Source organism: Oncorhynchus kisutch, linkage group LG7, assembly GCF_002021735.2.
Source record: "Oncorhynchus kisutch isolate 150728-3 linkage group LG7, Okis_V2, whole genome shotgun sequence".
Taxonomy (NCBI): domain Eukaryota; kingdom Metazoa; phylum Chordata; class Actinopteri; order Salmoniformes; family Salmonidae; genus Oncorhynchus; species Oncorhynchus kisutch.
Window position 1 is genome coordinate 8467852 of NC_034180.2, and position 16709 is coordinate 8484560.

General features: G+C 43.3%; 1 protein-coding gene and 1 pseudogene across 2 annotated transcripts; one reads left to right on the forward strand and one right to left on the reverse strand.

Moving 5' to 3' along the window:
- LOC109894144 (FACT complex subunit SSRP1-like) overlaps nt 1-12952 on the reverse strand; it is a 20097-nt pseudogene extending 7145 nt beyond the window's left edge.
- On the forward strand, nt 12937-15008 carry LOC109894142 (DNA polymerase delta subunit 4). Of its 2 annotated transcripts, XM_020487383.1 has the most exons (5): nt 12937-13084; nt 13510-13617; nt 13923-14012; nt 14297-14408; nt 14845-15008. In XM_020487383.1, exons 2-5 carry the CDS (start codon nt 13512-13514, stop codon nt 14867-14869), a joined length of 333 nt encoding a protein of 110 aa, XP_020342972.1. In that variant the 5' UTR covers nt 12937-13084; nt 13510-13511; the 3' UTR covers nt 14870-15008. The 2 variants fall into 2 exon arrangements, with proteins under 2 accessions (XP_020342972.1, XP_020342971.1); XM_020487382.1 differs by lacking the exon at nt 12937-13084 and having other exon boundaries at nt 13452-13617.
- Nucleotides 15009-16709: the final 1701 nt, after the last annotated feature.

Genomic DNA, 16709 nt, shown 5'->3' on the forward strand with positions numbered 1-16709 from the left:
AGGAGAGAGGACAGGAGAAGGAAGAGGACAGAGAGAGAGGAGAGAGGACAGAGACAGAGAGAGACGACAGAGAGAGAGGAGAGAGGACAGAGAGAGAGGAGAGAGGACAGAGAGAGAGGAGAGAGGACAGAGAGAGAGAGAGAGGAGAGAGGACAGAGAGAGAGGGGAAGACAAACAGAAATAAATTATACAAAAAGCATGCAATATAAACCTCAGTATCTAATCTGATCGATTTCTTCTAACATTTACCATTCCTTCTCCAAACACTTAGAAATCAAACCCAATTTTATTTGTCACATGCGCCGAATACAACAGGTGTAGACTTTACAGTGAAATGATTACTTACATACAAGCCCTTAACCAACAATGCAGTGTTCAGAAAATAGAGTTAAGAACATATTTACTAAATAAACTAAAGTAGACAAAACAAAAGTTACACAATAAAATAACAATAATGTACAGGGGGTACCAGTATAATATCTCTCTCTCTCCCTCTCTCATACTCTTACATTTCCATTGCCTCCCCTCACAGTCTCTCTCTCTCATTCGCTCTCTCTCTCACTCTGTCATGTTGAGGGAAAGGCTGAGGTCCTCCTCCTTGGAGAAGAGCAGGATGAGAAAGTGGTAACGTGTCTGCCCCTGTTTAATGGGTGGGTCTAGACTCAATCTACAGAGAGAGAGAGAGGGGTACGTGGGTGGGCGGGAGGGAGGGAGAAGGTGAGAGGGAGACACAGACAGACGTTTGTATTCAAATTGTATACAATCTTGAGGTCTTACGTATGATGAGTATTGAAACACGCACCAGAAGTACATCTGCCTCTGGTCCTTGTGTGGTAGCAGGAAGAGACGTAGCACAGTGGTGTAGGGGATCTTATAGTCAAATGTCTTACCATGGAGGAAGCTAGGGTAGATATCATACCAGCGAGAGAGCGAGAGAGATACAAAGTCAATGGTAGGCTTCGAGGGGACTCCTATGGTATGTACACCTATAGCTTATCTCTTGGCAGTAATAATGTGGACTACTTATCACTGACCTCAACCCAGAGTCTCTCAGAGCGTTCACAGTCAGCCCACTGACACCCTTATCAGATCACAGCAAAATCACAGTCTACTTGAACAGAACAGTACTCAATCATGAGGCATGAATAAGAACGGAATAATATTAAGACATGCTATGGATGGAAGGCATGTAGTGTGGAAACCTACAGAAAAACAATTAGGCAACAACAAATTCAACCCCTTTTAGACAACTTCCTGGACAAAATATTCCACTGTAATTGAAAACTTGGCACAAGAACATCTAAACAGTCTATTTGACCTCTCAATTTCAAACAGAAAATCTAAGAAAATGAACAGCAATGACAAATGGTTTGATGAAGAATGCAAAAACCTATTAAAGAAATTGAGAAACCTATCCAACCAAAAACATAGAGACCAGAAAGCCTAAATCTACGCCTTCACTATGGTAAATCACTAAAACAATACAGAAATACACTACGGAAAAAGAAGCAATAGCATGTCAGAAATCAGCTCAATGTAATTGAAGGATCCATAGACTCTAACCACTTCTGGGAAAATTGGAAAACTCTAAACAAACAACAACATGAAGAGTTATCTATCCAAAATGGAGATGTATGGGTAAACCACTTTTGGCCCTATAACAACGAACAAATAGCAAAAACACATGCATGATCAAATACCAATCTTATAATCGACTATTAAAGACTCCCAGAACCCACTGGATTCTCCAATTACATTGAATGAACTACAGGACAAAATACATACCCTCCAACTCAAAAAGGCCTGTGGGGTTGATGGTATCCTCAATTAAATGATAAAATATACAGACAACAAATTCTAAATTGGCTATACTTAAACTCTTTAACATCATCCTTAGCTCTGGCATCTTCTCCAATATTTGGAACCAAGGACTGATCACCCCAATCCATAAATGTGGAGACAAATTATGGTGGGATATGCATCAACAGCAACCTTGGGGAAATCCTCTGCATTATCATTAACAGCAGAATTGTACATTTCCTCAGTAAAAACAATATACAGCAAATAGGCTTTTTACCAAATTACCGTACGAAAGACCATGTATTCCCCTTGCACACTCAAACAAACTAAAACTAAGGCAAAGTCTTCTCATGCTTTGCTGATTTAAAAAAAGCCTTTGACTTAATTTGGAATGAGGGTCCATTCAAATTGATGGAAAGTCGTGTTGGGGGAAAAACATCCAACATTATTAAATCCAAACAACAAGTGTGCGGTTAAAATAGGCAAAAACACACACATTTCTTTCCAAAGGGTTGTGGGGTGAGACAGGGATGCAGCTTAAGCCCCACCCTCTTCAACATATATACCAAGAAATTGGCGGCGGCACAAGAACAGTCTGCAGCACCCGGCCTAACCCTACTAGAATCTGAAGTCAAATGTCTACTGTTTGCTGATGCTCTGGTGCTTCTGTCACCAACCAAGGAGGGCCTACAGCAGCACCTAGATCTTCTGCACAGATTCTGCCAGACCTAGGCCCTGACAGTAAATCTCAGTAAAACAAAAAATAATGGTGTTCCAAAAAAGGTCCAGTTGCCAGGACCACATATACAAATTCCATCTAGATACCGTTGCCCTAGATTCCGCTGCCCTAAATACCATTGCCCTAGATACCGTTGCCCTAGATACCGTTGCCCTAGATACCGTTGCACACAAAAACTACACATACCTCGGCCCATCAGCGCCACAGGTAACTTCCACAAAGATGTGAACGAGCTGAGAGACAACGCAAGAAGGGCCTTCTATGCCATCAAAAAGAACATATAATTTGACAAAACAATTAGGATCTGCTAAAATAAAATCAGTCACGGAACCCATTGTCCTTTATGATTGTGAGGTCTGGGGCCTGCTCACCAACCAAGAATTCACAAAATGGGACAAACACCATATTGAGACTCTGCGTGTAGAATTGTGCAAAAATATCCTCTGTGTTCAACGTAAAACACCAAATAATACATGCAGAGCAGAGTTAGGCCGATACCCGCTAATTATCAAAATCAAGGAAAGAACCGTTAAATTCTACAACTACCTAAAAGGAAGTGATTCCCAAACCTTCCATAACAAAGCTATCACCTACAGAGAGATGAACCTGGAGAAGAGTCCCCTAAACAAGCTGGTCCTGGGGCTCTGTTCACAAACACAAAAAGACCACACAGAGCCCAAGGACAGCAACACAATTAAACCCAACCAAATCGTGAGAAAACAAAAAGATAATTACTTGACACATTGGAAACTATTTACAAAAAACAGAGCAAACTAGAATGCTATTTGGCTCTAAACAGAGAGTACACAGTGACAGAATACCTGACCACTGTGACTGACCCAAAAATAAGGAAAGCTTTAACAATGTACAGACTCAGTGAACATAGCCTTGTTATTGAGAAAGGCCGCCGTAGGCAGACCTGGCTCTCAAGAGAAGACAGGCTACAGTGGGGCAAAAAAGTATTTAGTCAGCCACCAATTGTGCAGGTTCTCCCACTTAAAACGATGAGAGAGGCCTGTAAATTTTCATCATAGGTACACTTCAACTATGACAGACAAAATTAGAAAAGAAATCCAGAAAATCACATTGTAGGATTTTTAATGAATTTATTTGCAAATTATGGTGGAAAATAAGTATTTGGTCACCTACAAACAAGCAAGATTTCTGGCTCTCACAGCCCTGTAACTTCTTCTTTAAGAGGCTCCTCTGTCCTCCACTCGTTACCTGTATTAATGGCACCTGTTTGAACTTGTTATCAGTATAAAAGACACCTGTCCACAACCTCAAACAGTCACACTCCAAACTCCACTATGGCCAAGACCAAAGAGCTGTCAAAGGACACCAGAAACAAAATTGTAGACCTGCACCAGGCTGGGAAGACTGAATCTGCAATAGGTAAGCAGCTTGGTTTGAAGAAATCAACTGTGGGAGCAATTATTAGAAAATGGAAGACATACAAGACCACTGATAATCTCCCTCGATCTGGGGCTCCACGCAAGATCTCACCTCGTGGGGTCAAAATGATCACAAGAACGGTGAGCAAAATTCCAGAACCACACGGGGGGATTTAGTGTTGGAAAATTATGATTAAATGACTGAACAAATCATTTTAAATGGAATTGTAACTAAGTAAACTTATACTCTGTTTTATTATATCTGATTAACAATATGAGTTCATAAGAAGGGATTGTGTGACACGGACAAGGAGTAATTAAAGTTAATGAACACCATTCCAACTAGGAAGAAACGAATGGGTTGGGGACTGTGTAAACAAATAATGTCGTTAACCTAATGTTGAACCTACAGAAACTTAGCTCTGGGGTTTTTAGATAAGGCAGTGAGTGCATTCCTGGGTTTTCTGTTAATTAAAACTGTCAGTTCAGTGGTGATCGATAATGTTGAGGGGTCAAAAGTTATCTGGGAGTGTGTTAGTAAGTTAGAATGAACTTTTCACCTCACTTTGTCCCGGTCGAGAGGAGGGGATTCTGTTAAAGCAATGAAATTACGTCATGATCTGTATATAAACTGCTGCACGTGATTAAGTGGGAGCGCGCTCCGAGAATAAATTCTATTACCTATTATTGAAAGACTGGTCTGCGTCTATTTAATGCAAACAAGAAATCTTAGAAATTCTCATAAAATAGATTAAGGGCTTTCAATTGATGAAAGCACATTGTCATAATTAAATTACAGTAACACCTAGTGAATGACCTGCAGAGAGCTGGGACCAAAGTAACAAAGCCTACCATCAGTAACACACTACGCCGCTAGGGACTCAAATCCTGCAGTGCCAGACGTGTCCCCCTGCTTAAGCCAGTATATGTCCAGGCCCGTCTGATGTTTGCTAGAGAGCAGTTGGATGATCCAGAAGAAGATTGGGAGAATGTCATATGGTCAGATGAAACCAAAATATAACTTTTTGGTAAAATCTCAACTCGTCGTGTTTGGAGGACAAAGAATGCTGAGTTGCATCCAAAGAACACCATACCTACTGTGAAGCATGGGGGTGGAAACATCATGCTTTGGGGCTGTTTTTCTGCAAAGGGACCAGGACGACTGATCCGTGTAAAGGAAAGAATGAATGGGGCCATGTATCGTGAGATTTTGAGTGAAAACCTCCTTCCATCAGCAAGGGCATTGAAGACGAAACGTGGCTGGGTCTTTCAGCATGACAATGATCCCAAACACACCGCCCGGGCAACGAAGGAGTTGCTTCGTAAGAAGCATTTCAAGGTCCTGGAGTGGCCTAGCCAGTCTCCAGATCTCAACCCCATAGAAAATCTTTGGAGGGAGTTGAAAGTTTGTGTTGCCCAGCAACAGCCCCAAAACATCACTGCTCTAGAGGAGATCTGCATGGAGGAATGGGCCAAAATACCAGCAACAGTGTGTGAAAACCTTGTGAAGACTTACAGAAAACGTTTGACCTCTGTCATTGCCAACAAAGGGTATATAACAAAGTATTGAGATAAACTTTTGTTATTGACCAAATACTTATTTTCCACCATAATTTGCAAATAAATTCATAAAAAATCCTACAATGTGATTTTCTCATTTTGTCTGTCATAGTTGAAGTGTATCTATGATGAAAATTACAGGCCTCTCTCATCTTTTTAAGTGGGAGAACTTGCACAATTGGTGGCTGACTAAATACTTTTTGCCCCACTGTATGTGCACATTGCCCACAAAATGAGGTGGAAACTGAGCTGCACTTCCTAACCTCCTGCCAAATGTATGCCCATATTAGAGACACATATTTACCTAAGATTACACAGAGCCATAAAGATTTTGAAAACAAACACAATTTTGATAAACTCCCATATCTACTGGGTGAAATACCACAGTGTGCCATCACTGCAGCAAGATGTGTGACCTGTTGCCACAAGAAAAGGGCAACCAGTGAGGAACAAACACCATTGTAAATACAACGCATATTTATGTTTATTTATTTCCCTTTTGTACTTAAACTATTTACACATCGTTACAACACTGAATATAGACATAATATGACATTTGAAATGTCTTTATTATTTTGGAACTTCTGTGAGTGTAATGTTTACTGTTAATTTGTATTGGTTTATTTAACTTTTGTTTATTATCCATTTCACTTGTTTTGGCATCGTTAACATATGTTTCCCATGCCAATAAAGCCCTTGCATTTAATTTAATTGAGAGAGGGGGGACGGCAGCGGGGTCACAAAGTAAAGGAGTACATCTTCCTACTTTTGCCACAGGTGAAGGTGTAGTTTGGCATGAATAAGGTTTGTTTGTGCCTACCTGCCCCTGCATATGTGTGCATGAAGGTGTGTATATGTGTGTAAAGGTATCTGTGTAAAGGTGTGTGCGTCTGTACCTGCCCCTGGGCATGAGACACTGCAGCTCTTTGAAGATACACACAGCATCTCCAGTAGCCTGGATCACATCTGCCTTGGACAGCACACTGTCTCCAAACACCTGAGAGGAGGATAAAACATGTTACATTCCATGCAATCTCTACATTTATTCATTTGAGGCATTTGGCCAATACTTTTGTTCAAGTTGCAGCGATGAGACAAGATCGTATCTACCAACTACATATCACGAAATTGGTGAGGAAAAAAAACACACAAAAAAAAAATCCATAATACTGGAGGTTATGAGAGACTATGCATTATCCTGATTTTTTTACTTACTGTAAATATTTTGTAAATATCAGTTGCTTCGTTCTGTTGTGTTTTACATTTTAATATGTGATCTTGTCTATGTACTTTGACTACTGCAAAATGAATTGCCTCTTGAGGACGTAAAGGTTTTCTGAATATGGGACTAAAATGGGAGTCTATACCAGACACACGCTCACACACAGCCCCCCCCCCACCTCCACGGGTTTTGGTGGTGCCCCAGTTCCAACCCCCCTTCACACAATTCTTTCTCTGGCAGCTCCACTTTGTAGTGGGCTTTGAAGTACTCAGATATCTTCTCAAAGTCCTAGAGAGAAGGATGTAGAGAGAGAAGACAATGTTTATATTCCATGCTGATTTTTCTGTTTCAAATTATTCTATACTCCTCTCTGATCTCGTTCCTACTCCAAACTCACTCTTTACTCTCTTTTCATTCCCATTCTTTCCACTTTCCACCTCTTTCCTCCCTGTTCTCATGTTTTCTCTCCTCCATCATCCATACCTCCCTCCCCTTCATCCTTCCCTCCATCTCTGTCTCCCCTCAACGATATCTCCCTCCCTCCCTCACTTCTCCTCTACCCTCCTCACCCCCCCCCCCCCCCCCCCCCCCCCCCCCATCCCTCTGGTCACCGTGTCTCTGAAGCCATCATATTTGTAGATGTGCCCGGTGCTGGTGGTCAACTTGATGCCCTGTCCCAGACACACACACGTCTCCACTGGGCCTGAGACAGTTCCACAGATGGGATGCTGTCCACCTTCCCTGTCTTACTGCTCTTATACACCACACTCTGTCTACCGAACCGCAGACGGCCGTCATTCTGGGGAAAACACAGTAAACTGTGTTGACATACAGTTGAAGTTGGAAGTTTACGTACATACACCTTAGCTAAATGCATTTCAACTCAATTTTTCACAATTCCTGACATTTAATCTTAAATGTAAGTAAACATTCCCTGTCTTAGGTCAGTTAGGATCACCACTTCAATATGAAATGTCAGAATAATAGTAGAGAGAATGATTTGTTTCAGCTTTTATATCTTTCATCACATTCCAGAAGTTTACATACACTCAATTAGTATTTGGTAGCATTGCCTTTAAATTGTTTAACTTGGGTCAAACGTTTCGGATAGCCTTCCACAAGCTTCCCACAAAGTTGGGTGAATTTTGGCCCAAACCTCCTAACAGATCTGGTGTAACTGAGTCAGGTTTGTAGGCCTCCTTGCTCGCACACTTTTTCAGTTCTGCCCACAAATTTTCTATAGGATTGAAGTCAGGGCTTTGTGATGGCCAGTCCAATACCTTGACTTTGTTGTCCTTAAGCCATTTTGCCACAACTTTGGAAGCATGCTTGGGGTCATTGTCCATTTGGAAGACCCATTTGGGACTAAGCTTTAACTTCTTGACTGATGTCTTGAGATGTTGCTTCAATATATTCACACAATTTTCCATCCTCATGATGCCATCTACTTTGAAGTGCACCAGTCCCCCCTGCAGCAAAGCAACCCCACAACATGATGCTGCCACCCCCGTGCTTCACGGTTGGGATAGTGTTCTGCGGCTTGCAAGCCTCACCCTTTTTCCTCCAAAAATAACTATGGTCATTATGGCCAAACAGTTCTATTTTTGTTTCATCAGACAGAGGACATTTCTCCAAAAAGTACGATCTTTGTCCCCATGTGCAGTTGCAAACCGTAGTCTGGCTTTTTTATGGTGGTTTTGGAGTGGTTGCTTCTTCCTGAGTGGCCCTTCAGGTTATGTCAATATAGGACTCGTTTTACTATGGATATAGATACTTTTGTAACTGTTTCCTCCAGCATCTTCACAAGGTCCTTTGCTGTTCTGTGATTGATTTGCACTTTTCGCACCAAAGTACTTTCATCTCTAGGAGACAGAACGCATCTCCTTCCGGAGCACTATGACGGCTGCATGGTCCCATGGTTTTTATACTTGTGTACTATTGTTTGTACAGATGAACATGGTACTTTAATGCATTTGGAAATTGCTCCCAAGGATGGACCAGACTTGTGGAGGTCCACAATTTTCTTTCTGAGGTCTTGGCTGATTTATTTTGATTTTCCCATGATGTCAAGCAAAGAGGCACTGAGTTTGAAGGTAGGCCCTGAAATACATCCACAGCTACACCTCCAATTGACTCAAATGATGTCAATTAGTGTAAATGCACGGGGCACGCTTCTTCACAAAATTGGATCTCAGCAGTGCGTACAATCTGGTGCGTATTCGGAAGGGTGAAGAGTGGAAGACGGCATTTAGCACCACCTCAGGTCATTATGAGTACCGTGTCATGCCATATGGGTTGATGAATGCTCCATCAGTCTTCCAATCATTTGTAGATAAGATCTTCAGGGACCTGCACGGGCAGGGTGTAGTGGTGTATATCGATGATATCCTGATATACTCCGCTGCACGCGCCGAGCATGTGTCCCTGGTGTGCAAAGTGCTTGGTCACCTGCTGGAGCATGATCTATATGTCAAGGCTGAGAAATGCTTGTTCTTTCACCAATCCATCTCCTTCCTAGGGCATCGAAATGGAGAGTGACCGCATTACAGCCGTGCGAAATTGGCCGACTCCAACCACGGTTAAGGAGGTGCAGCGTTTTTTTAGGGTTTGCCAATTACTACCGGAGGTTTATCCGGGATTTTGGTCAGGTGGCTGCTCCCATTACCTCTCTGCTAAAGGGGGGCCCAGTGCGCTTGCAGTGGTCGGCTGAGGCGAACAGGGCTTTTAAGAACCCGAAGACTCTGTTTACATCGGTTCCCGTGCTGGCTCATCCGGATCCCTCTTTCATAGTGGAGGTGGACGCATCCGAAGCTGGGATAGGAGCAGTGCTCTCTCAGCGTTTGGGTACGCCACCGAAACTCAGCCCCTGTGCTTTCTTTTCGAAGAAGCTCAGCCCGGCGGAGCGAAACTATGATGTGGGGGACAGGGAGCTGTTAGCTTTCGTAAAAGCCTTGAAGACGTGGAGGCATTGGCTTGAGGGGGCTAAACACCCTTTTCTCATCTGGACTGACCATCGCAATCTGGAGTACATCCGGCAAGCGAGGAGACTGAATCCTCGTCAGGCAAGGTGGGCCATGTTTTTCACTCGTTTTGTTTACTCTTTCTTACAGACCAGGCTCCCAGAACGTTAAGGCAGACGCATTGTCCCGGCTCTATGACACAGAGGAGCGGTCCATGGATCCCATTCCCATACTCCCAGCTTCGTGTTTGGTGGCACCAGTAGTGTGGGAGCTGGACGCAGACATTGAGCAGGCGTCACGTGCAGAGCCCTCTCCCCTTCAGCTAGTCGTCTGTACGTTCCGTCTGCTGTCCGCGACCGATTGACCTATTGGGCCCACATGTCACCCTCTGGTCATCCTGGGATAGGTCGGATGATGCGCTGTCTTGATGGGAGGTACTGGTGGCCCAATTTAGCTAAGGACTGAGGATTTATGCTTCCTCCTGCTCGGTGTGCGCCCAGTGCAAGGCTCCTAGACACCTGCCGAGAGGTAAGATACAACCTTTACCCGTTCCACAACGGCCGTGGTCGCACCTGTCGATGGATTCTTTTTATTTTTTTTAACTGATCTTCCGCCTTCACAGGGTAACACCACGATCCTGGTCGTTGTGGATCGGTTTTCTAAGTCGTGTCGTCTCCTCCTTTTGCCCGGTCTCCCTACGGCCTTACAAACTGCGGAGGCCCTGTTTACACACGTTTTCCAGCACTATGGGGTGCCTGAGGATATAGTGTCTGATCGGGGTCCCCAGTTCACATCAAGGGTCTGGAAGGTGCTCATGGAACGTCTGGGGGTCTCGGTTAGTCTTACCTCAGGTTTTCACCCCGAGAGTAATGGGCAGGTGGGGAGAGTTAACCAGGATGTGAGTAGGTTTCTGCGGTCTTATTGCCAGGACCGGCCGGAGGAGTGGGCGAAGTTCGTGCCCTGGGCAGAGGTGTCCCAGAACTCGCTACATCACTCCTCCACTAACCTTTCTCCCTTTCAATGTGTATTAGGGAATCAGCTCAGTTCTGGCTCCTTGGCATCAGAGTCAGACCGAGGCTCCTCGGGTGGACAATTGGTTTTGGCGCGCTGAGGAAACCTGGGAGGCAGCCCACGTCCACCTTCAGCGCGCCAGAAGGTTGGCGCAGACCGTCACCGCAGTGAGGCCCCAGTGTTCGCACCAGGGGACAGGGTCTGGCTCTTGACCCGAAACATGCCCCTCCGCCTGCCCTGCCGGAAGCTGGGTCCGCGGTTTGTGGGGCCGTTTAAAGTCCTGAGGAGAGTGAACGAGGTATGTTATAGGTTACAACTGCCCACTAATTACCGTATTAACTCCTCGTTCCATGTGTCTCTCCTCAGGCCGGTGGTGGCTGGCCCGCTCCAGGAGGCTGAAGTGCGTGATGTTCCTCCGCCTCCTCTAGACATCGAGGGGGTTCCGGCGTACTCTGTTCGATCCATATTGGATTCGAGACGTTGGGCGAGGGGCCTTCAGTACCTCGTGGAATGGGAGGGGTACGGGCCGAAGGAGAGATGCTGGGTTCCGGTGGAGGACGTGTTAGATCCTTCCATGTTAAAAGAATTCCACCGTCTCCATCCGGATCGCCCTCCGGGTCGTCCCTGAGGCCGGAGTCAGGGGGGGTGGGGGTACTGTCACGACTTCTACCGAAGTCGTTGCCTCGGGTGGTGCTCGGCCGTCGACATCACCAGTCTTCTATTGGTTTTGTCTTGTCTTCCTACACACCTGGTTTCAATCCCATTCATTACCTGTTGTGTATTTAACCCTCTGTTTCCCCTCATGTCTTTGTCAGAGATTGTTTCATGTCAGTGTTTATGTTTGTATAGGTGCGCGACGGGTCCTCGTACCCATGTTTATTATGTATGTATATTTAGTGTTTGGAGCATGTTTAGTGGACATATATTAAAAGGACTCCATTACACTTGTTTTACTCTCCTGTGTCTGACTTCCCTGCCACCCATACACACGACTCTGACAATTAGCCTATCAAAAGCTTCTAAAGCCATGGCATTATTTTCTGGAATTTTCCAAGCTGTTTAAAGGTACAGTCAACTTAGTGTATGTAAACTTCTGACCCACTGGAATTGTGATACAAGTTAAATAATCTGTCTGTAAACAATTGTTGTAAAAATTACTTTTGTCATGCACAAAGTAGATGTCCTAACCGACTTGCCAAAACTATAGTTTGTTAGCAAGAAATGTGTGGAGTGGTTAAAAAATGATTTTTAAGGACTCCAACATAAGTGCATGTAAACGTCTGACTTCAACTGTACATATACTGTATAGAAACACCTGAAGTAAACATAGACAAAACACACATTTAGAAAAGTTGGTCATAGTTTTTAACTGTTGACTTGTTACTACATTGTCAGATATCTGTTGCTGTGCAGAAACACACACAGACAGTCTCTCCTCGAGTCCTCTCTCTCTATTTCTCTCACACGCACAAACACGCACACGCATGCAAACACACACACTCACCCATGACCCTTTGACCTCCTGGTAAATGTCACTGACCTCCAGTGGGTCGCCCATGGCAGCTATTCCTCTGGTCCTCAGGAGCCACTGTACCTCTAATACCACACACAGAGAGAGGACAACCGTCTCTCTTCATTATACTGGTCCTCTAGCTCAATTGGTAAAGCATGGGGCTTGCAATGCCAGGGCTGTGGGTACCATTACCGGGATCACTCGTCAATAAAGTGTATGCACATAACTGTCATTCGCTTTGAATAAGTGTCTACTGTACTGTCTATAGTATAAACTAACTACAAACTCATAGAGCTATATCACTGTCTAACTCTTTATATATATTGTTTCAATGATTTACAATTTATGTGCAGGAAGTGGACTAAGTCTTGAATGAAATTCATCTAAATGATTTATATGGAAGCCTGTATGAACTGCATGCCCCAACAATTTAGCATAGCAGGCCTTGCAGTGATAATAACAACCAACCCAACATGCTTGTTATGTGTGGCGGTCAGCTGTCAAGCAAATTGGGACTGAGACATGTAAATAACCATTATGACATGTAAAAACTATTATGCATTATAGTACAGCTTGCTATAATATGGCCATTACTATGTTATTGTCTACCGACTATAGTTGATCTGTGGAATAACGTCTTGTTTACATTACTAACCGTTGTGTTGTAGCTGTCAACTTGTAATGTTGTGAGTGGGGAGAATGTCAAGTCTTTACGTCGTGTGCGTCGAAAGTGACGTAGCCAAGGCTGTTATGTGTTACGTTTGACGTTTTTTTCTTCTCTTGGTCCGGGTTTGTTGCGTTTCGATTGTTTTGTTCATGAGAACATACAAATTGATCGTCAGGCAAAAACCGAAGTGGAAAGACATCGAACAGAATTGCGATCTGGTATGTTATAAAACAATATCAAGGGCTTGATTAAAAAAAAAACGTTTTTGCACACAAAGAATTGCGTAAGTACAATAAACCAATGAAAACGCGCAGAAAATGTCATATGATAGTAATGCATACAAAATGTTCACAATACTTTACATTATTGGCGAAATATCGTCGAAATTGCAAGTTATGCAGCTAATGTTTGCATTACAGACTTCAATCCATTTGTAAAGAAACTAAGGTTGGGGGTGGGACGTTCAGTCGCTGTGTCAAAATGTAGTTATGCCCTGTGTGTAACGTCAACCAGCAAACTATACTGCAGACATGGTTTAAACGAAACAAGAACCCAGATTCGGAATTTTACTATTGAAATATAAACACTGCCTACTCATCAATGTCAGTAGAAAACACACCCTCTCTGTCTGTCTGTCTGTCAGCTATGACGGCCAAACGTGCAGCTCTGATCACCGACTCCTACAAGGTGGTAAAAAGATCCAGGAGAGAGGAGAAGAGGGAGAAGAGGGCCCCATCGCCTCCCCAGAAGGGTTAGAGTTGTGTGTGTGTGTGTGTGTGTGTCCAGCAAACCACACAGCAGTCATACAAGACAGATGGGACATAGTAGAGTATGAAATTGAACTACTGTTTTCAAATGACACCCAAATAATGACACCCAAAAGACACAATGAATAAAATGAAATAGCGTGCTAGAATAGTTCTATTGGTCTCTGGAGAGGAAATGAGTGATTCAGTGATGCAACTCAACTTGTCAATAGAGCGCTATGGCCCAGCTGTAAGTGATTGGTCATGGTGGTGTCACTCTAACCTCGCTTCCTGTCTCTCGTCCAATCAGACACTGAGCCGCGCCCCCTCACGGCCAGAGAGATAGAGCTGCAGGAGCTGAGGCAGTTTGACCAGGACTGGCGGTATGGACCCTGCACAGGTACCCTGCAGCAACCCGTGTTAACTATCTTGACAACACATTTTTAATACCGTTGTTCATAATAACAATATGCAGCACAGCGGAGCGCCAGTGTTTCATCTTTGCACGGTTCCTTTATAGTGTGATGTTTTAGCGTTTCCTCTCCTGTGACGTATTGTTTTGCAAATTGTTTTAAACCGATCCAATTGTTTCCCCTCCTGTATCTCATAGTGTTATATGATCTACAGTAGCGTTCCTACTCGCACTGTACTCCCACTCTCTCTCTCTCTCTCTCTCTCTATCAGGTATCAGTCGCTTGCAGCGGTGGGAGAGAGCTGCACAGCATGGGTTAAATCCCCCTCAGGAGATCAGAGATATGCTACTTAGCGCAGACACAGACCCGGACTACACACACTGGTACCATGATCAGAATACTACACACACAACGAACAAGCAGATTCATACACAAATGCATGTACATTCTTTAGAAAAAAGGGTTCTTCGGCTGTCCCCATAGGAGAAGCCTTTTGGGTTCTAGGTAGAAGTATTTTGGGTTCCATGTAGAACCAAAATGGTTCTACATGGAACTAAAAAGGGTTCTTCAAAGGGTTCTCCTATGGGGACAGCCGAAGAACCCCTTTAGGTTTTAGATAGCATCTTTTTTTCTAAGAGTGTACACACACCACACACACAGTCAAACACACACAAAAAACTCATAAACACACACACTTGATTCTGGACCATTACAAATGTATTCCAGCCATACAGTATCATAAGTAGCGTTGTGCATAACAGTAATGAGATATTATACAATTGTCATAAAATATTGTCTTTGTACTGTTTTGTCTTTCAGCCTGTGGAGTGACTATCCATTGTGAGAAATAAAAAGTGGAGAGACAGAGAAGATAGAAGTGAAATGTCCAAAGTTCACGTGGTTTTGCTTTTGTTCAGTTCGGGTTTGACTGCTAACCATCACACTACACTTAAAAAATAAATAAATAACATTTTCTACCCAAATATCTGTTTTTGTTAGGTCTGTCACACAAACACACCACTGCCTACGTCACACATTTGGTACACTTTTGAGACATTTACATAAATATTTTTATAGGTAACCTATTTCAAAATAAAGTTTTTCAATTGTATATGTACCAGAGTGAGGAAGAGAGAGAGAGGGACAGTCAGATGTTGCTATTACCTGCTAATGTTGTGTAGACAGTGACACATTCTATTACACAGTAATACACATTGAGTATACCAGACATTAGGAACACCTTTTTTTCTTGAGTTGCTCAAGATTAGAAAGGTGTTCCTAATGTCTGGTATACTCAATGTGTTATTACTGTGTAATAGAATGTGTCACTGTCTACACAACATGTGTGGATGGTCCCCTTGCTCTCAGCCAAGGGAGTGGGATCACTCACAATTTTGCCTCAGAACACAGCCATGAATAAAGAATGATACCAACACATGCTCTGAGAGCAACTTCTCCCAACCATCCAGGAACAGTTTGGTGAGGAACAATGCCTTTTCCAGCATGATGGAGCACCTTGCCATAAGGCAAAAGTGATAACTAAGTGGCTCGGGGAACAAAACAATGATATTTTGGGTCCATGGCCAGGAAACTCCCCAGACCTTAATCCCATTGAGAACTTGTGGTCAATTCTCAAGAGGCAGGTGGACAAACAAAAACTCACAAATTCTGACAAACTCCAAGCATTGATTATGTAAGAATGGGCTGCCATCAGTCAGAATGTGGCCCAGAAGTTATTTGACAGCATGCCAGGGTGGATTGCAGAGGTCTTGAAAAAGAAGGGTCAACACTGCAAATATTGACTCTTTGCATCAACTTCATGTAATTGTCAATAAAGGCCTTTGACACTTATGAAATGCTTGTAATTATACTTCAGTATTCCATAGTAACATCTGACAAAAATATCTAAAGACACTGAAGCAGCAAACTTTGTGGATATTAATATTTGTGTCATTCTCAACTTTTGGCCACGACTGTACACAATCCATGTCTCAATTGTCTAAAAGGCTTAAAAACCCTTCTTTAACCTGTCTCTTCCCCATCATCTACACTGATTGAAGTAGATTTAACAAGTGACATCAACAAGGGATCATAGCTTTCAGCTGGATTCACCTAGTCAGTTGTCCATGGAAAGTTCAAGCATTCTTAATGCTTTGTATACTCAGTGTATATGTAGCTATACAGACAAGTTTGTCACTCATTGTGTATTTATTCCTTGTTTTATTATTTTTCTAGTATTTCATTTTTTTTCTCTCGGCATTGTTGGGAAGGGCCCGTGAGTGTTAGTCTATATCTGTTGTTTATGAAGCATGTGACAAATAAAATGTGATTTGATTTGAGTAATAGCCCCGAATACGTGATGTAGGCTAATGTGTTGCGTCAGACTAGCAATAGCCACCTGCTGTTAACGTGACCTCTTATAGAGCAGATAGGAGGGTGTGTGTGTGTGTGTGTGTGAGAGAAGAGAGAGAGAGAGATGGGGCGGGGGGCACATAATGTCTGACCACATATGACTTTAGGTACATATGCGACCAGACATGCCGCGTTCAAAACAACTGGGAACTTGGAAAAATACGAGATCAAATCATGATGTCGGTGATCTTCAGGTCGGAGCTGTAGTAAGAGTCCGATATTGCGCGTCACTCATTAGCATTCTGGTGACAGATGGGCGTTGGGGGAGGGAG